We start from the raw sequence: 21,481 nt of genomic DNA, 5'->3' as shown, positions 1-21,481 counted from the left end.
GTCCCCAAATGATGTGGACATCCTACAGAAGGGCCTCACTGAGACAGATGCCTGGTGTCAGAGGCATGGCCTCAAGCTCAATGCCAGAAAGGCATTGTCATCCCCTTTGGTAAAAACTCTGTACCCATGAGCTACCACATAAATGGCAGTCTACGTAATGCCGAATGTGTGATGAAACCTTGGGACCCAGGTGGACAGTAGTCTCTCCTTTGATAATCACATTGTCACAGAAGTCAGTAAATCCTTCTATGTGGCACACCTCATCACAAAAGGGTTCTCATCCAGGAAAAAAAAGAGGTCATTGTTCCCCTCTACTCGGCACCCATTAGACCCATTATAGAGTACAGCACCCCTTTTGGAATGCATCTCACAAGACATCTGCAGCAGCTGGAAAGGCCACAGAAGTACCTGAGAGAGGATTACTGGCCTCGAACAGATATGCACTACACTGACTGTCTCAAAAAACTCCAGCTTTACTCTGTAGCATATCACCTACTCCGAGGAGATCTCTGCCTAACATATAAAGCTATTTTAAACCCAGAGCTCTTGGACATGCTACACCTAAAGAAATCCCAATCCCTTCAAGCTACACACTCTAGGGTCTAAACCTTTTCACCACAATAAATAGGACATGCTGGAGAGGTAGATTCCTGTCCCAGAGACTTCCTATACTCTGGAACAAGCTACCCATCTATGTCAAGCAAAATTCCTCATTAGCACTCTTCAAGAAAAATCTTGATGAGTGGATGGGAAATAGGAAATACACCCCCGGGGATCACTTATGTGGCTCTGCTTGACAGGGGCACAGGAAATTAACTTTCTCGGGTGGCGTAAGCCAGGGAACCTTGTTGGCTAGGCTTACTTAGGCCCTTGGGCCAATAGCCTAGTACCTACCTATGAACCTAAAGGTGGAAGACTGATGGTTTGGATGCAGGTTGTCATATTGCACAGTGACCTTATTTTGTTCAAGAATCATTGCCATTTATGCTGCAAGATAGTGGGATAGTAGACTGCATCCTACTTCTAAACGTGCAGACATTGAAAATAAGAGCAAAAGCCCCTTGAAAAGTAGGAAAATCCATGTAAATAAATCTAGATATCTCATTAGCATAACATTTGAATAGCAAATAGCACATAACTCTTCTAACTTCCATTCCTAATGAGGAGCATATGCTTAAAAAAACAGTGCAATATGCGTGTTTAAAAAATATAAGCTCATCAAAGATGCAGTGTAAAAATCTATAGACTTTAATGAAATGTATTGCAGAACTGTACCACACAAGGTAATGTGTTTTGCTTCAGAAAAAGGGAGAAATGCAAGATCGGTTTCCTTTTTGTTATTATCGCCACTGTTATGTTAGTCATGTAGTCTGCTTTTGTCTGTACTAGATAGATTCAAGAATCACAAGTGACGACTGGGAGTTAATAGGGACATACCTCCAAAAATAGGGACATCCTGTACAGGGTAAGTCATGCCTGAGAATAGGAATGCTCCTTCAAAATAGGGACAGTTGAGAACTGGACCACATTAAACAGACTGTGCTTTAGTGTAAAGCTTACTTCATATGTGTAAACTTGGTGGATCATTTACAGAATGCATTGTGTCGCTGTTGCACGTGTTTTAGTCATGTGCTTTGTAGGACTACAGATTCTACATTTGGTGGAGGACTGCATTGTGCTGATACAGAAAAAACCTTCCTCAACATCTTCTCTTTCCCAGCATTGATTTACCTCCCTTCCTTGCACTCTTAAAACCAACCAAAATAGCGAACTCACACTGGGCCATAAGAGTAAATCCGTTCAAATAAACCAACCTTCAGGTAGCATATGGCTCGGTAAAAACTTTATTAAAAGGTTGAGCGCTTTTGTCTATATCATGTACTATACATCATCAGAAACATTAAAGACTCAACACGAATCATTAGAGTCTAAAAAGACTGTAATTGTCCACTTTGTTTTTAATCCGTACAATTTTTATTTTCAATCAAATAGTTTGTAATAAAGGAACTCTGTATTAGTTACATTTCCATGCATTATACTTGAGTGTTAACTCTCTAATGTAATTGGCAGTTTTTTTTTATATGAAGATTCTGATTGGTACTTTTACTGGGGAGTGTATATAAATGTCCTTTTAAACTTGATAGATTTGTGGTACGAGTTTGTAATGGTTCTGATGATGTCTGTTGTATGATATAGACGAAAACACTAAATTTTTTAATAAAGTTCTTACCGAGCTGTATGCTACCTAGTCGTTGTTTTTTTTTATTTTCTTGTGTTCTTGTTTTCAGGCTTGACCTTTTATTTTATATTTATTTTTATTTTACATTTATTGTTTATTTTTATTTATTTATTGCAGTTGGTTTACCAGGATAGTCCATTGGGCCAAATGAACCCGTTTTCAATGGAGTCCTGGGGAGAAAAGCTCCGAAATACATTCAAAGTTACATAATAGGTACAACAGATAGTAAAAAAGAAGACAATATCAAATAGTACAGCAGGTATACAGTTAAATACTTTGTGCAGAAAACATATTAACTATTTAGCACAGCAAAAATTTGTTGACCGGGGAAGTCCGACTAGGTTCCACAGATCCTGTTTTCAGCGGAGGCCTGGGGAGAAATACTCCAGAAGCATGTCTTTAGAATGTGGGAGGAAACCGGAGTACCCGGAGGAAACCCACGCGAACACAGGGAGAACATGCAAACTCCACACAGAAGGCACCCCAGCTGAGAATCGAACAGGCGAACCTCTTGCTGTGAGGTGACAGCATTGATCGCTGCATGACTGCAGCAGGCTTCCATTTTTATTTCCATGCTTGGCTGTGTTTTTAAGGAAAATAACTGAGCTGAGTATATTGCTAACCCTTTTTTGGCAGCATCGTATCCTATTTCTTCTAAAGATTCCATCTTCTTTTATAGCTAACCCTGTAACTGATAAGTACATTGTCTTTTTGTTAGGCATTCATGCAACCTCTGCCATTTCTTTCCATAGTCTTTAACCTGTGGTGAAATGATTGAAAAAAGTATTATATGCATAGTTTATGTAACATGAGCATGTAAGGTTTCCAAATGCAAAATCAGCCTGGCTTCAGAAAATGTTACTGTACCCTAACAGCTCTGTGTGTCACAGATATTGTCTAAGTGGACAGTTACTTATTAGAACACTTTTTGCTGAAGCAAAAAGGGCATTTGGCATGGTTGATAATTCAGTGTTGCTCTGTTTTCTTGAAAGAGTAGAGTTTGGAGGAAGTCCCGTCAAATGGATTAATAGCTAATCTAAGTCTGACAGAACATTCAAAGCAAGGCTGGTCTCATTTACATCAGACACTGGTACATTTGGTACCGCCTTTTTGCAGGGCTCGCTTTTAGTCCTCGTATTATTCTCCATATTTATTAATGACCTGTCTCTGGAGTTACCAGTTGTAAAGATTGCTATGCGCACACAATTTTCTACTGCTAATAGGTGCTAGAACCATTAATGATGTGTGGAAGAGACTGCAAAAGGAGTTTACCAGACTTTCAGCGTTGATTAAACATGTGCAAGCTAGTGACAAATCCTGCAAAATGTTCCTGTACCACAGATGCACTGTCAAAATACTTCAGTGTCCTAATAATCCGGTAAAAGTGGTTGGGCAGAAAAGTTGCCTGGTTGTGCAGTATTGATATATGCAAAGACATGTCGACAGGGTGCTGAACCAGCTCAGAATGTTCTGTATTGCTACGGTTTTTGGACTATATCTCCTAATCCCTAGATTAGAATATGCTGCATTTGTGACAACCCCCAAGCCAGTGTAAAAACACCAGTCTCCGGACGACTACTGTTAATAAAATCTTGAGCTTAATGTTGTCTGAACCAGATGTTCATAATTTTTTTTTCATTCCAGAGTGTCTCCTAAGCACAGAGAGAGCATGAGCAATCCTTTTGCTTACAATAGAATTCAAATTTTTGCACTTTATCTAGTGTACCTCTGTAGAGCATAAACTAGATTTTTTCAATCAGTACTATCCCATCAAAACATAGAATTATGGTGTTTTTATAATGAGGCCTGCTTCACTGGTTCATTGGTATGAGAAAAAGCCTTTCTTAAAGGTGGTTCCAACAACGTGGAACCATCTGCGCCAGCAGCTCAAAAATAAACTAAATCTGACTATTAAATCCAAGTTTCAGGGTCATCGTCCACGAATGTGAACGTTTTAGAGAATTTGGTTAAGTGGAGTAGATCTGTTAAACTGTGACTTCACTACTTGCTGATGCATCCTTGTTCTGATGAAATGCCTTTTATATTTGAGCTTCTATATTTTTGTTGTTTATCTTTAGAGAAAGTTTTGTTGGCGCTAGCTTTTCTTGTGTCAGTCGTACTTTGACGTCATCCATACTGGGTTCCACTATTTTGAATTCTCCTTTTTATGTACTACGTAGCAACTATGATTGCTCTGAACAGTAGCGGTTCATTGATTGATAGCAATTATAGATAACTGTTCATTACCAGAGCCTTGAGTCGTAGTTAAAAATCAGTGTTTAGGCAGATCTTCTCTAATAATTTATGCAACTTCATGGCTTTGAGAACTTGCACTGCTTATAGACTGTCCTTGGTAGAGTCTGATAGCTACACCTTCAATTCATCCCATCTGCCACTGACAAAGGGAGAAGTGGAAATGGACCTGACTGAGCATGGCAATTCCCACATGTTCTTTATCCTGTAATGCCTGCAAATGACATGCTTTGTGCTGTAAAGAGATGCATGCTATTGTTTTACCAGAATTTTCCAAAAATTCGATTTACAGAGTCAGTTTTGTGTATTATTTCAACTACATGATCTTGAAAAACAGGGGCATGTGGAAAAATTGAATGGAATGACTTGGTGTTGTAAGACAAGAAAAATATTCTCCTATTCACCCTACTCCCCTTTCCCTGAATACTGTCTGATTTTAAACTTGTACATGGTAATGTACTTGATATATGCCTGGCTTTGCTGTTGCTCATGAATAAGGTGGTTATGAATTCTGATTCACAGGTAAAGCCAAATGAAAGTGGACACCTTGGAGCTCCTGTAAGCACATAGCTACTATTTCTTATTCTGTCTTTTTCTGGGCAGGAAATTGTTGTAATGACACAGATTAAAACTCACCGTACTTTTCCATTCCTTCTAATTCGCAATGTTTGCCTTAAACAGTAGGTTGGAAGTCTGTGGTCTTTTAAACCTCTTCTGTCATAGCAGATCTGGTAGACAGTTATTTTAGTACCTGTTAACACTTTACAGAAGCCCTTTGTATGTGTCAAATGGGTTTCAGTTGATAGAGCTCTTGGTAGTGTTGCCGTCACACATTGGTGAAAAATAAGGTTTACAGGCTTTGGTGGCTTTTTTGGAAAAGTTTGTAACCTGATCACCACCACGAAGCACTCTGAGTAGGAGTACTTGTTCTCTGAATTGAGAAAAGTTTGCTTTTTTGGGTGGGATATTATCTAGTGGACTGATTTTTTTGCTCAAGAAGTCAAACTCTGGAGTAGTTATTCTTGCCTGAGTCTGGTCTGAAAAGTATTTACCGTGGGTACATTTTGTGGTTTTCATGATTTATGTGCTGAACGATAGGCTCGTTGTGATCAGATTGGGTTCAGTACTTTTCCTTCATTACTGCTTTGGATAATGCTTGTATCTACTGATCTTTAAATATTGCTGTACTTTCTGACATCTGCTGCATGGCAACAATGCATTATTATGTGATTCCCTATTTGGAGCAAATTAGGTTTGTAATGTTAATGCTTCAGATGTGGCATTAAAATGAGTTGTGCAGAAGCAAAGTCAATTGATTAGTAGCAGAAAGAGGAGTCTTACTGCAGGTAAGAGGTAGTTTTTATCCACACCCACCCACAGTGGTGGTTTGCTTTTGGCTTAGTTTTGTGCATTGCACAGTGTCTGAACCAACCGGCCATTTCCTGCATACAGATATCCTCAGTATCTCTGCATTAAAGCTGTAGCAGTGACCTTCAAGGGAGGAGTGTTAGATTTCCTTCCTTATCACTTCTGCAGTGTTTCGTACTAAAGGGATATCTTGCCAAGGATAGCCAAACATCCAGTAAGCATGCCAAAGACTTGGCTCCTTCCAGGCTCCTAACATCAGACATGTGCCCTTTGTCTAAGATGTAAGGTCCATAAGTGATGTACAAACACATAATCCCCGGAACGTCTTTGCTGCCAGTCAGAATCCTACTATTTGAATTTGGTCTACAAGTCATTCATCACATTGCTTCAGTAACTAAGCCTTCAAAAGATAAGTACCCCATTAGGGTCTCTTCCTTCCTTTTTTCTGTTTTTTCAGAGAGACGCTGTATCTTTTTGTACTAATCCTTCTTTTATGCCTAAGGTAGTTAATGAATTTTCTTTAAATTAGACCATTCCTTTTCTTTCTTTTTTCCCCTTCTTGCCTTGGATCTGCATAGACAGCTCAGGCACTACCTGGATAAGGCTAAGGATGTAATGAAGTCTGAACAATTTTTTGTTTCTCACCATTCTAAGAAATTGGGTTTAGCTGTTTCTAAGAAAATCATCTCCTCTTTAATTTCTAAGGCCGTTGCTTTTTGCTATTCTTTTCATGGTAAACCGCTTTCTTCTTCTATTTATGCTCATTCTCCCAGGGTGGTGGCCTCCTCTGGTGCTTTTTTCAAGTGTCTGAATACTAGATCCATTTTGGAAGCTGCTGCTTGATCTTCTGTGCTTATTTCTACTAAACACTACAAGTTGGATATGATTTCTAGAGCCAGAGCTGGTTTTGCCAGGGCCATCTTTCATGGTTTATTGGTGGGCTCTTCTCTGGTGGCTTCCCTCAGTCCTCTCCAGTAACATTTGTACTCTCCCTTTAATAGGTAATTCTGCAGCAGTTGTGTAAGATCTTACCATCACAGTAGATGTTCTTCTCAATGTTGTGGTATTCCGTCCCTCTGTCCCCTCATATTCCGTTTTGTTTTTTACCCTCTGGCCAAGGTGTCCTCCTCTTCCCACCCTCCTCTTGGGTTGCTGTGGTTCCCTTGGGGCAGTTCAGTATGTCACGTATGTACCTTATACCTTAGAACTACCATGCCTGGATGGAGGAAAGGCATTAGTATGCTGGCTAAACATTTGGATATCCTCACTAGGATAACCCTTTTGTAAGGAGTACTGCAGTGGCGAGAAAAAGGACATCTACTGTTATGGTAAGATATTACGTAACTGTACTTTCAGTATAATGCAAGTCCACAGTCCTTGCAAAGAATGGTTCTCGGGCATTGTATTCGGTCTGTTAGGGTTATCTTCATTTGTAGTTTTCCACTCTAAAGTGCTCACATGAAAACGCTCGTGTTTAGTATTACTCAAGGACAGAATATTTGGTTGAACAAAACCCACACCTGAAAACAAAACAGATGTATACAATGCATTAGACCACCAACTTGCTAGTTTACATTCTGGAAATTTAAGGGCATATGCTGTTAGGGCTGATTTGTTTGTGATATTATGCTCATTGACCTAAAATAATCATAACATATTTTTCGTGTTCCTTTTGCTCTAGCAGAGTACATGCAGCAGGGCAGTGAAGTGTTGCAGCAGTTAGCATTGCAGCCTCACAGCAAGAGGTTCTACTGTTCGATTCTCTGCTGGGGTGCATTCTGTGCAGAGTCTGCATGTCTTCCCTGTGTTTGAATGAGTTTCCTCCCACATTCCAGTGGCATACATCTAGAGTGTTTCTCCCTGGGCCTCCATTGAAAATGGGCTCTGTCCCAGTCTGATTTTCCTGGTAAATGTTAAATGAATATCCTATTATTTACAGGGTATCCCTGAAGCAGATGCTGCTTTTTTTTCTTTTCTTTTCCCTATGAAAATACATTAAGAGCCTCTGTCTTTTATTTGCTTGTCCCATTTAGATTTTTGACACCTTGGCTTGTTAGGTTGCATTGCAGTTATGTCCACCTTTGTTTTGCCTTCACCTTTTATTAGGCAGTCTGTTTGGACATAGTTTTAACTTGTCTTTTAAATATGCCTCAGCTTTTCCTGTGTTACCTTATTAAATGATTCTTGCTTTTTATTCTGTTGGTTGCAAACTTCTAAGATTCTCAAAATACCTTGTAAGTTTTTGTTTGCTAGAGGTGTGGTTTGTGTGGTTACTTCAGGGACACAATTTGCTAATTACAGTGATTTTTACTTCTTAGTGTGGACAGAGTCCCTCACGTGTTGGCCTTCTTATGGAAGTCCTGCATCTTGTCAGTAGTGCTTCATAATGTTTAGTTTCACGATGCTGCATAGTGTGTAATATGATGGCCAGAACAGTATTTCAAGTGGATGGTGATAGAGAAAGACGTCATTGGTTCAGAGGTGCATCCTTTCATACAGTAGAAATACTAGAGCAGTCCAGGGCATAATTATGAAATACTGGCCAACACTTAAGGACATTCCAGAACTGAAAGGAGTCGTAATGGATCGACCTAGAGTTGGATACAAGAAAGGAATGGATTTAAAACGCACATTATGTTATAAGGAACAACCGAAGGGTTTTTTTTTTTTTTTTTTACTAGTAATAAAAAGGGCACTTTTAGGTATAATATATGTGCACAATGTGTGTGTATGTATATGTATATATATATATATATATATATATATATATATATCTGTGTGTGTGCATGTATATGTGATTATATATATATATATATATATGTATATATATATATATATATATATATATATATATATATATATATATATATATATATATATATTTATATATATATATATATATATATGTATGTGTATATATATATATATATATATATATATATATATATATATATTTATATTTAGGAGTGTCCATTAAACATCCTGTAAATGGTAAGGGCCTTATTTTACAAGCTTTTGTAACTGTGATGCACAGAATTTGACATAACTAGCAAAATGCACTGTATGTCCAACGTACTATGTAGGGATGACAATTGTAAATTCAAAGAGCGCATTAGTAACAACATATGTAATATTACAGGAAGGTATATACCAATGCACTCTACAGGCACATAAGTGAGTCTAATGTGAATCTTATCTTTAAGTTTATGATTTTGAAAATAGTACATGAGCTTTTGAGAAGTGGTGACATTAAGCTCCTAGCTGAGAATGAAGAACTTGGATGAATACTGAGAATGAGAGCACGCACACAGCACCAGGTTTGAATTGTACTACTACTTCAAAGCCTATGCTTAAATTAAAGCATCAGCAAGTTTAATTGGTTTTAATTGTATAATTGTGTGATAAGTGGTGTCTTGTATATGAAGTGTAGATTGTGCCTTAGGATACCATTGAGGGGAAAGTGTTTACTAGCATTTTTATTAAACAAGTTTTATCCTTCGTGTGTTGTGGTTCTGATATCCTTTGTTCTGTTGATTGACTACTCTTTTGTGGATTTTTGGACTTATCACTATCCTTAAGGGTTTTTTCTTTCATTGACTGTCTGAAGGCAACTCCACTCTATGAACCATACCTCCAATTATACAGCATCATGGACTAGTGCCCCATCTACCCATAATTAGTACGTCCATCCCTTCCTCCTCCTCTGTCAGATGCCAGAGCCACTTATTGAACCTGGGTAAGCTGGAACATAGTTAGGGCTATATCCCTCTCCACCACCAGAGCTGCTTTATGAGAAACTGTTTGTGTCCATTTGAGTCGTAGAGAAAATTCAACACTGAAGTAAATACATATATTGATTGTGAAATTGCTTAATAATTAAACATCCAAATTTGTTTTACATATAAGCAGTCTTTTGTCCCATGCAGCATGGTCAGTAGTGGCACGGATTTGTTTTGATGTACTGCTGTGTAATATTGCTGGATGTTAACGGGTCATATGAATGCTAATGTGGAGGAGCAGTGTACTGTTTAACCCAGCTATACTTTTTTAGCTAAAAAAAACTTGTCTGGCTTAGTCTTAAGTTGTAGCCTTACAGTGTTGAGGAACATTAAAGTTTGCATAGATTTCTTTACTAAAGTACACCTTTATCATTCCAGATGAAAACCACAGTGCCACAGCTGAAAACAGCCGACTGCTGGATATTCCTCATTACCTCTGTGAAGGAACAGAATCTCCTTACCAGACAGGACAGCTGCACCCTGCTATCAGAGTTGCTGACCTTTTGCAACATATAAACCTAATGAAAACATCAGACAGCTACGGATTCAAGGAAGAGTATGAGGTAACTGTTAAAAGTAACCCAAGCTGGCCTGGGATAGTGGTCATTATTTTGTACCCTTTCAGAATGAATAGCTGTGTAGCAGCTGTTATTTATGTTTCTCCTCAGTACGGCTGACTCAGAGAGCGAAAGAGAGAGAAATCCTGAAGTTGTCTTTTTAGAGGGCACAGCAACTAATTACTTAGTTAAAAACTTTTTTCCAGCATTAATAAGTATTTGGAGGCATATAAATTGCAACATAAATTTAAGAAAGTTTGAGTGGTACATTCCTTTGAACCAGCTCATACATATGAACATTACTGTGTAGTATTCATTTTAAAGTTATACATTCTGGCTTCTTAAATCAGTTTTTAATGAGAGTTAACTGTTTGAGTTTATGGTTGCATGTTTTTTCACAGAACTAGAAAGCTGTATGAAAAAGCTCTGTATTTTGGAGTGGTCACTTGGTACCCAACACACTCCATGATTTCTCTAATTTCTGGAAATTTATTATTGTTTGCAATTATAGAATTCTCTGCATGTTGAAATGCTGTGCTTTTATTGTCATTATGCCTTGTTGTTTATTAGAAGTTGTTTAATTCTGAAAACCAATACCGTCATGTGGAAAAGAAGTCCACCCCCTCCCCGGAAGGATACTGGCACTTCAGTGCATCTAAGTGTTGCAGGTACTGGCCTACAGTGTTGTAAAGCCACTCATCACTTTTGCCGTATATATTTCCTTTCTAATGTACTGTGGCTGGTGTCTGTGCTTCATGTTTGAGTCAGATTTGCAATTTTGTGATATCTAAGGGAAGAAGAGAGGGAATGCTACATTTTATGTGATTTTCTTCTGGGAACTTGTCATCCTTCTGAAACCTTTAAGATGCCATTATTTAAGGTCTCTTTGTACGCAGTTGATGGGAGTAGGATTTCTTCACATGCTGCTTCTAACGTTTTGAGGCACTTTGTGTCCAGTACTGGAGACAAATTAAGGTAGAATGCTTAGGAGTAGTAAGTACATTAAAAGTAGTGCCCCTTTAATTCTGCCAGACTTAAGATAGCGAGGGGAATGCATTTTGTGCTACACTGAAACAAGTAGGGAGAAGTAAAATATAGTAAAAATGGAGTAATCATCTTTACTGGTTAGATGATGATCTTGGCTGCTTTACACTGAGTCTGTGACTTGTTTACTGGGCATCCAAACCTTTCCTTTTACATGATGTGAATAAGCTTTTATCCCATATTTGACTTTTTTTTCCTGATCTGTGTGTTTTTTTAACTTGAAGTTTAACAGATGTTAACTAGTACTTAAAACACTGTTAGCTCATTGAGGTGCAGCCATTATAAACCTACTAATTTGAGCTTTACCTCACCCTATGATGTCTTGTTTTTCTTTAGCTATGATCTGTACTGGTGTGTGTGTGTGTGTCTAGTTATCACCACATACAGGAAATGTTCAGAAAGCTAAAAGTGCATCTTGTAAAGTGTATTAATAAACAAAGTAATGTTCTTACTTTGAGTATAGTTGGCTCACTTGATTTTTGTTGGAGATTTCAATCAGAGAGTCAGTACAAGTCAGCTGGTGAAACCACCCTCTGTGGAGGGTTGGGTGGGATATATATTTCTTTGATGGTTTTAGAAGCCAGAGCACCAAAGGCAGCAGTGCGATTCTCGGTTTCTGTAGCGGCGGTTGATACAGGTGCTTTTTCTAATCTTTTTTTTGCTGTCATGCCTGCCATTCACCAAGCCTCACCGTGTTCTTTGAGAAATTCATTTCCCAGTACAGGGGTGAGAGATGACCAAAGGGTGCTTGTCGAGACTGCTGCGGCAGGTAGTTTGTCCCACTACTGGCATCCCAGCAATGAGGACATTTGTTTTAAGGCCCTGTTTCTATGCTTGGTGGCTGAAGTGAACACCTGCATTATTGGTGGGTATCCTACACCCTCTACTTTTGTGAGCATATATCCAACCATGTGCATTGAGGGTTACCTGTGCTGGCTTGGGATTTCCAACCTGACATCCTCAGTCCTGGTCATTTCAGTGCCATGCAAGCCTCCACTTTTATAGTTATGATTGTCTAATTGGAGCCATCATTACATTCCCCAGGGCATGGGTGTGCCGGAGCTGGTCACTCATTCCAAGTCCAGTGCTCAAACCTCTTTTCAAGCATCTGGATCTGAAGTTGTAACTTCTCTTTCTCTACATAACAGGCATGATGGTGATCAACAGTTCTACTGTGGAGAGATCCAGACAGAAGTTATAAAAGCACAGTGTTCTGAAAAAGAGCTCTCGTTAGTTAGTCCACACATGCTTGTTGCATGTTATTAACTCTGAGTAGTCTTTCCTCATTGCTGACATTCTCCGCTTTTGTAGGGAATGCGTAAAAGATTAGTTGGGTATAAAGTGGGTTAGCTGGAAGCGCTGTACAAATTGTTGATGAATGTAATGCAGAACGGTATGTAAGGTGGCCAGTAGGCTAGTACAGCAGGGAGTTTTCAGCGGCAGAGGTTTTTTGTACGAATGAACCTATGTTGTTTCTGCATGTGTTTATTTTAGTCCTTCTTCAATGTGTTGTTGGTTGTAGTATTGAGAAACAGTTATTTGCAGCTATCTGTCTCCTTGATGGGAACTTAAGCACCGTCTGTGTAGGAGTCTGTCATGTACCTTATTGTGATTTTGTCAGTATTTAAGTGATGATGGGCCAGTGGGTATGTGCTCTTTTTAAACACCTTTATTGATAAATTCAAACATTTTGAACAATGGCATGGGTCAACATACTTTAACAGAAAAGGAAACACCATTGTAAACATCTTTAATTCTTTTCATGCACACATACATATGTGTGTGTGTGTGTGTGAGATATATATATATATATATATATATATATATATATATATATATATATATATGGATTACCTTAACATCGAAATTCAAATCAGGAAGAGAAGATCAGAAGCCCACATCAGCGAACGTTTACAGTGCTGAAATTTGTAACATTGAAGCAGCTATTGTACATGTCAGACAGCACTCGTCTGGAGATCATGCTATAATCATAAGAATAGCTTCTACATGTAAGCAGTGTGTGCCAAGCCCTCTTTATCCAGGGGCAGTAACTCAGTAGCCTTAATCCTCATCACTGTCTCCGGTAAGGGAGCATCACTAAAAACAGGGTTATAAATAAACAAATTCCCCTAAGAGTACACTGGGAGCAGGCTTCAAACCTGGGACTGGACTATATGCTCCATTCTGGGTACCCATATGGGTCTCCACACCAACTACTGCAGAGCACTGTGTCCCAGATGTTCTTCGTGTTTCACTGTTGCAGTCATCACATTTGGGTTATCTGCCTACAGGTAGCCCTCAGCCAGCCTGAATACCAGAGTCTTGGGATTTCAGCGTTGGATGCTGTCGCTTCTTCCTTGATGTCAGGTCATCAGGGGTATAAAACATGCAGCCGACGCCATTACATCAGTCTTTCTTTCCGTGCGGTGTCCAAAGCGGAAGCAGTTCGCAAGTGCCAGTCGGCCGACTCCTGAAATTTTCGTTTTCAGGTTTCATACCCAAAGTCTTCAAAAAAGCTAAGTACCCCATTGGGGATCCTTTTTCTTGCTTTAACCGATGTCAGTAAAAGTTAACAATTGTCTTACCTGTGGAAAGCAAATACCTCATAGAGATTTTCATTCTTACTGCATCCCCTGTTTAGGCCCATACCACACTTCCTTCGCTGTCAGTTTTGTGCCTTATTCAATGCCCGAACTATCCGTTGTCGGGCTATTTTTGCAGCTAATTATTTTTGCACTCATTCTGTGTATTCCGAAATGGCTTCATCAAGCCATCTGACTACCAGTCTTCCGAAAAAACATAAGGAGAAAGACAGAGACAGACCGCATAGGTCCAACACTTCCGACGATGCTTCCGTTAAGCTAGTCACCAGTCTTCTGGTACTCAGTGAGGCGCTTTCACAGCAGCCCCCGATACCTGCTACTTCTGATTCACAGGCCTCTACTGAAACCCATTCGGAGTCCGGTATGCCGCGAGATGCTTCTTCAACTATGGAAACTGTAGATGTCTCTACCTTGGATGAGTCCATAGCTGCTGTGCAGACACCGGCTTCTGAGGGTGTATTCAGGCCTGCAGACATTCATGTTAAACCGACGCCATCATTTTCATCCAGGCCTAAAACTCACACCACGCCTAGAAAACCAACAGCCCAGGCCCATATGCCTGAAAAACAAATGCTTAGAATGGCTGAAGACCTCATTACCTTGATTAGGGGAAGCCAGCCTCCCCCCTCTAAGAGACCTAGAACTGAGTTTCTTTCTAATTCTTCTGATCAGGAATCTGATTTTTCTGCTCCTTCTGATTTCCAGGATTTGCCCTTATCTACTTATGAGGATTCTGATGGAGAGGATTCCATTTCCTCTGCTTCTCCTCCAGAAGATTTTTCTTTCGGTGAAACCTTGTATACTCTTAAGGAGCATTTCCACTGGGAAAGCCAGGATTACTCTGACTCCAAAAAGAGGCTTAGGGAATTCTTACTCCTACCTCAACACAGGCCTTTAGCTATCCCTCCTGTTCTGGACATTGTAGATGATGCTTTCTTGGACTCTAGCCTTTGCCCAGACACTGTACCTCCAGCTCCCAGAAAACCTGACTGGTATTACAGAGTACCTGACTCTCACAAGTTCCTCTTCAAGAATCCTTCTGCCGATCCAAAGACCATTTCACAAGGACCAAAAGGCATTAAGGCTACTGCTGCCAAAAATCCTACCCCTACTGATAGAGATTCTAGAGCTTTAGACAGATGGGGTAAGAAGGTATACACTTCTGCTTCTTTGGCCATCAGGGCTTTAAATTGCCAGTTTCATATGTTAAAGTATTAGCAGCATGTTATGGGGCTACTTGAAAGAAAATGATGTTGATTCCTGACTGTACTGAGCACAAAGAATTACAGGATTGAATGCATTCTGTAGAACAAGTTGGTAAACATACTTTGCAATGTGGTTTTGACGCTCTAGAAGGATCTTGCAGGGCTGCTGTGACTGAGTCTATACTTAGAAGGCATGCTTGGCTTAAGGAACAAAACTTGCTAGATCATGTAAAAGCTATATTACTGGATGCTCCCTTAAACCAAGACCGCCTTTTTGGCAACAATGCAGAAGTCCTCAAAAGGATGGAGGAAAAAGCTAAATCTATGCAAACTGTTAAATATTTCCTACAAGTACAGCATCCCAGATTCAGTAGGAATTGGCATTCTAAGAACTGGTCCTTTCTGTTCTCTTCTAGGCCTTTTCAGTCCAAACCCAGGAACAGCAGACCACCTAGGCTACAGTCTCAGGCTTCTCACAAACCTAAGCAGTGCAGGGCTCCCACTTCCAAAGCAGGGAGTAGTAAGCCAACCCCCTATGGAAAAATGGCAGAATGACTTAACCTTAACTCTTCCAAGCCCTGCTCTACTACCTGCTCCATTAGGAGGAAAGCTCGCCTGCATACAAAAAACTTGGAACTCATTACCCAGGACAATTGGGTTTTGAACATAGTTTCCCAAGGATACAGATTCCACTTCCACACCCTACCAACACCAAATGGTTGTCCCCCAAATCAGTGGGCGGAGGCTCAACAGCAGGTTCTCTCTCTCCTCAATATCAGGGCTATTCAGTCTGTCCCAGCAGAACAAAGGGGACAAGGCTTTTATTCAAGACTTTTTCTGGTACCCAGAAAAGACAACTCCTGGCATCCTATCCTGGACCTCTTTTTTCTCAACACCTTTCTAGTAGTTCCAAAATTCAAAATGCTTACTCTGCAACAGCTTCTTCCCATGCTAGCCAAGGATGCCTGGCTTGCAACCCTAGACTTAAAAGAAGCTTACCTGCACATCCCAATAAGGGAATCTTGCAGGAAATACCTACGCTTCAGGGCAGGCTTCATGCACTATCAGTTCTCTGCACTTACCTTTGGCTTATCTACTATGCCCAGGGTATTCACAAAGTGCCTAGCTCCAGCCATTGCATTTTGCAGGCAGAGAAATATTCAAATTTACCCATATTTGGACGATTGTCTGATTCAGGCAGAAAGCCAGGACTTGCTATTACAACACCTGGCATTCGTAAAGAAACTTCTAACCTCACTGGAGTACACCATCACCAAAAAGAAATCTCACCTAGTACCCAGCCAACAGATTGTATTCCTGGGAGCAAGCTTGAACGCAACTTCCCAGATGGCATTCCTCACTCCAGAGTAACAAGTTTACTTGACAACCTATTTCAAACTATTGGCCACAAAACCCCAGCTATCTGCAAGGAAAATACTGCAAGCCTTGGGGTTCATGGCCTTTTGCATTTTACTAATTCCATATGCAAGATTGCATATGAGGAAACTCCAGTGGTTTGTAAAAAGCCTGTGTAGTCAACATTCTCAGGACGTGGAAACAATGATTTCTATCATTCCGTGCATCAAGACAGAGTTCCTTTGGTGGGCAGAGGCCTACTACCACAACAAGGGACTCCCTTTCACTCAACCCCCCACCCAAACCCTAACAACAGATGCATCAGACTATGCATGGAGGGCTCACATGGCAGGCCAGTGCATTCAGGGCAAATGGAACCCAAGACAGATGCACTTGCATATCAATCAAAAAGAAAGTGTTAGCTGTACAGAATGCTCTGACAACCTTCAAAGACCATATTCTTCCAGGACAACTACTGGTAAAAACAGACAACACCACAGTTATGTGGTACATAAACAAGCAGGGGGGAACCCACTTGTACCCTCTCTGCAGACTAGCCATGGCTCTGTGGAACACAGCTTTGAGCTACCAAGTACACCTGCAAGCTCAATTCCTGCAGGGAAACTAAAATCACTGGCAGATGACTTAAGCAGAAATCTCATGGACCCACACAAATGGAAACTAAAAGCCAAAATATTCAACCTCTTGAGGAACAAATGGTGGACTCCAGAGATAGACCTGTTTGCCTCCCCTCAGAACTACCAACTGAACAAACAAGAACTCCCCACAGCCAAGCTTGGAAAGTGGATGCCCTGTCCTTTACCTGGGAAAGCCTCTCAGTTTATGCCTTTCCCCCTCTGCCTCTCCTCTCGAAGGTTCTACTAAAGATCAAACAGGACAAGCCAAGGACAATACTGATTGCACCAGACTGGCTATGCCAGCACTGATACCCCCTCTTGTGCAGTATAGCACTGCTACAACCATGGCACCTGCCTCAGACCCCTTCCCTTCTGTCCCAGTAGCGGGCCAGATTCTGCACCCTCAGCTTCAAACCCTGAACCTTGCAGCCTGGCTATTTCCTTGAGCTCTCCCTTAGCATCCCTCAGTAAGTAGGTACTGGATGTCATTCTAGAGGCAAGGAGGCCTAGTACTAGAAAATCCTATGCTGAAAAGTGTAAAAGATACTGTTCCTGGAGCCTGGCTCAGGGGATAGGCACAACAGTGCCCAGCTTACCTCAGATTCTGTAGTACTTAGCAGAAATGCTCCACAGGGGCCTATCCTTTTCGTCAATTAAAATTCATGCCTCTGCCATTTCAGCACATTATAATACAGAGCCACCCCTTTTCTCTCACCCCTTGTTAAAGCAATTCCTTAGAGGGGCCAAAAGTTTAAGACCCCTCCCAGGAGAGCTCCCACTCCAGCCTGGGACCTTGACTTTGTATTGGAAAAGCTCACTCTTCAACCCATTTGAACCAGTGGCTACAGCTGAGTTGAAATTCCTTTCTTGCAAAACAGCCTTCCTTCTAGCCATCACTTCAGCAAGAAGAGTGTCTGAATTACAGGCCCTCATGGCAATGGAACCCTTCATTATCTTCTATGTGGACAGGGTTTCCCTCAGGACTAACCCTTCCTTTATGCCCAAGGTGGTGTCTTCTATGGCCCTAAATCAGTCCATTCATTTGCCTACTCTTTTCCCTAATCCACAAAACAAAGGGGAACGAATACTGCACTCTGTGGACGTGCACAGACAACTTCGATTCTATTAGGACAGGAATAAGCCTACCAGAAAATCTGAGCAGCTGCTAGTTAGCTTTGCTGCAGAGGGGAAGGCCATTTCAAAGCAAACCATCTCCAAATGGATAGCCGATTGCATTCATTTCTGCTACAAGCACCATGGAAAACCTACCCCACAGGGGATAAGATCACATTCCACCAGGGCTGTAGCTACCTCTGCGGCATTTCTCAGAGGGGTCCCTACCAGGGACATCCTAAAAGCTGCTACTTGGAGCTCTGTACATACTTTCACCAAGCATTACCACTAGCCTATCTTTTCTAAATACAAAGCTTGATTTTCCACTGCAGTCTTGCAGGGATTAATAGCTGGCCCTAATGCTCTTTAACTTCCTCCTCCCTTCCTTAGCTTTGGGAAACAACCCAAATGTGATGACTGCAACAGTGAAACACAAAGAACATAGTAAAGTTGTGTACACTTACCATAAATGTAGATGTTCATGTGTATTCACTGTTGCAGTCCTGGTTACCCTCCCTCCAGCCCCCTGACTTCTCTTGGCTCTACCTCTCCTTATTGTTGGTATGTCTTTTTTTTTTTTTTTTGTGTGTATTTGCTTTTTGATGGAGGTTTTACCATACCATTTAATTGCTCCCTATTATGAGGGCACCTGACATCTTGGGCAAGAAAAATTGATGTAATGGCATCGGCTGCATGTTTTATACCCCTGACGACCTGACGTCAAGGAAGAAGCGACAGCATCCAACACAGAAATCCGAAGACTCTGGTATTCAGGCCAGCTGAGGGCTACCTACAGGCACATAACCTCAATGTGATGACTGCAACAGTGAATACACTCGAACATCTACATTTATAGTAAGTGTACACAACTGTACTTTCTGGGTATCTGTCACACACGCTCTTAAATGTCTGATATTCACACATAAACACACACTCTTTGGAAAGACTGACAGAAATTTACTTGCTGTGTTTCTTTGCCCACATTACAAGTTAACGGCTGCCACCAGTCAAATACTGTAATCCCTTTCAAAAGGGGTGTTCAATTATAGTGGATAAAATAGATATTGAAACAAATGATAGCATGTATCCCAAGCAGTAAGTCTTTCCGGAGTGTCCCTGGTGCTATCACAGTAAGCATAAACACTCTCAAGTTAAGAGCATTAATTAAATAACCAACCATAATAAAAGGTAGTAAAATATTTAATAAATAAAATGATTTAAAACATTTAAATGCTAAAATTCCAATAAACCCCAGAATTTCACACACAGAAAGTATGAAAATAACACGGTAGGATAGATTTCACACTGATTTTAGAAAAACTAAAACTGACTAACTGAAGTTCTCTGACTGTCAGAAGATATTAACTGTCTAATTAACTCAGCAAGTCAAGATTATGCACAGCAAGATGAAGAATTATGTCCACACTTCAGGCTGTTGTCTGTCCTCAGGGACTGGAACAACAGCTCCTACTCTGGAAAGCAACTATAATACAACTAATCTGGAAAATGTGTTTATTTAGTTGATGTTTGTTAACCGGGTTGGTCCAACTGAGCCAGCAGCCCATTTCAGTGGAGACCCAAGGAGAAGAGCTCCAGAGTTGTACAGACCAAAAGTAATAATACAAACACAAAAATATTTATAACTACAGAAAAAAAAACATGAAAACAATTCTAATTGCTACAGTTTGGAAATAGGGAGATAATTTTTTTGACAAAAAGAATGGTGACAGATGAGAGGAAAGGAAAGAAAAGCATTGTTAGTATATGACCTGTCTTAATAGAAGATGTAAAAGTAGAGCTGAATTATAATAAAGAGAATATATTAAAGTAGATCTCAGTATAGGCATACATATCTGTGTATATATTTCAAAATCTAGCTCGAGTCCATGATGATTACTACTGAGCAACTACTGAACATTAACTGACACAGAACCTGCTAAACTGCTATGAGAATTCTACTCTCATATCAGACTTTAAAAAGTAAACAAACAGCTGCTGTGAAGATTCTGTTTTCTCAGCTCTGGCACAGGACATCACATCAAGGTCAGCTGACTCTGGCAACATAATTCAGAATTCTCTTTGCAAAGTACATGTACATTTAGTCAGCCAGAAGAACACTGTTTAATTCATACCTCTTGCATAAATCAGTGTGATAATCAAAAGACATAAATGTATTTACAAAATTATAGCTAGCCTTGCTGGGATATGTAGTACAGTGTAATTTACAATTATTTTGAAAACTTCAGCCAGTCATGCTAGCACAGATAACAGTATCTAATGTCATCACATTTCTCTCCCTTTGAATACTCCAGATTCATTTTGAAATGACCCAGGAAAATTGTCGCTCGAGAAAAATGGGGCTGACTGAAAATGTATTAATCCATACCTCTTCTCGACAGTCCATCTGCATTAGCATTATTGCATCATCATGTCATATGCTTGTAAACACTATGCTCCACCTGGGTAGCTTGGCATTTTGTTTACTGACTCTGTTTAGCCATGTTAAAGAGTTATTGTCAGTAATCACAATAAAGTTTTTTCCATATAGGTAAGGCTGATGTTTTTGCAATGCCCATACTGTGGCTAGGCATTTTTTCTCCACAGCTGTATAACATTACTCCTTTGGTTGCAATCTGCAGCTGAGATGTATCATGGAATGCTCTTCACCCTCTGAGGAAACCTGGGTGACTACAGCCCCCACTCCATAATTTGAAGCATCCACTTGCACAATAAATTATTTTCTGTAATCTGGACTGGCTAACACAGGGGGTCGTCCCATAGCTTCTTTAAGTTTTTGGAATGGTTGCTCACAATCTGTGGTCCACACTACCTTATCAGGCTTGTTTTTCCTTGTTAGGTCAGTAAAGGGTGCAGCTGTTGGTACTATAGTTAGGCACAAATTTTCTATAGTACCCTGTTGTCCCTAGGAATGCTCTCACCTGCTTTCATGTACCAAGGACAGGCCACTCCTGAATAACCTCCACTTTGATCAGTTCTGGTCTAATCTTACCACTCCCTACTTTATGTCCTAGGTAGGAAACTTCTACTATACCCACCTGACACTTACTATGCTTAATGGTCAACCCTGCCCTTTTTAACGTACCTAAGACCTCGCAGACATGTTGAAGGTGCTGTTGCCAGGAATGACTGTAAATGGCAACATTGTCCAAATAAGAGAGAGTGTGGTCTCCTGCTCCTATTAAGATATGATCTGCTAACCTCTGGAAGGTTGGTGGGTCATGCTTCATCCCAAAGGGTATCCTTGTAAACTCATGCAATCTAAAAGGTGTTACAAAGCTGACCTCTCAATAGGAGTCAAGGGCACC

The 21,481-nt window shown here is 40.4% G+C and overlaps 1 protein-coding gene across 17 annotated transcripts in view; it reads left to right on the top strand.

Annotated features, from left to right (window-relative positions):
• The window catches only part of PTPRK (protein tyrosine phosphatase receptor type K), a 3,469,591-nt gene that overhangs the window by 3,056,845 nt on the left and 391,265 nt on the right, over positions 1-21,481 (top strand). For all 17 annotated transcript variants that reach the window (XM_044064217.1, XM_044064183.1, XM_044064208.1 and 14 more), the window contains one exon: positions 10,018-10,202. In XM_044064217.1, coding sequence (XP_043920152.1) covers positions 10,018-10,202 — 185 coding nt within the window. The remainder of the gene's footprint in view (positions 1-10,017; positions 10,203-21,481) is intronic.

The sequence above is a fragment of the Protopterus annectens genome, chromosome 1.part0, assembly GCF_019279795.1.
Source record: "Protopterus annectens isolate FY-2018-M chromosome 1.part0, PAN1.0, whole genome shotgun sequence".
In the NCBI taxonomy this organism is placed as follows: domain Eukaryota; kingdom Metazoa; phylum Chordata; order Ceratodontiformes; family Protopteridae; genus Protopterus; species Protopterus annectens.
Note: the sequence above shows the minus strand (reverse complement) of the source record. Positions and strands in the feature narration are given on the sequence as shown.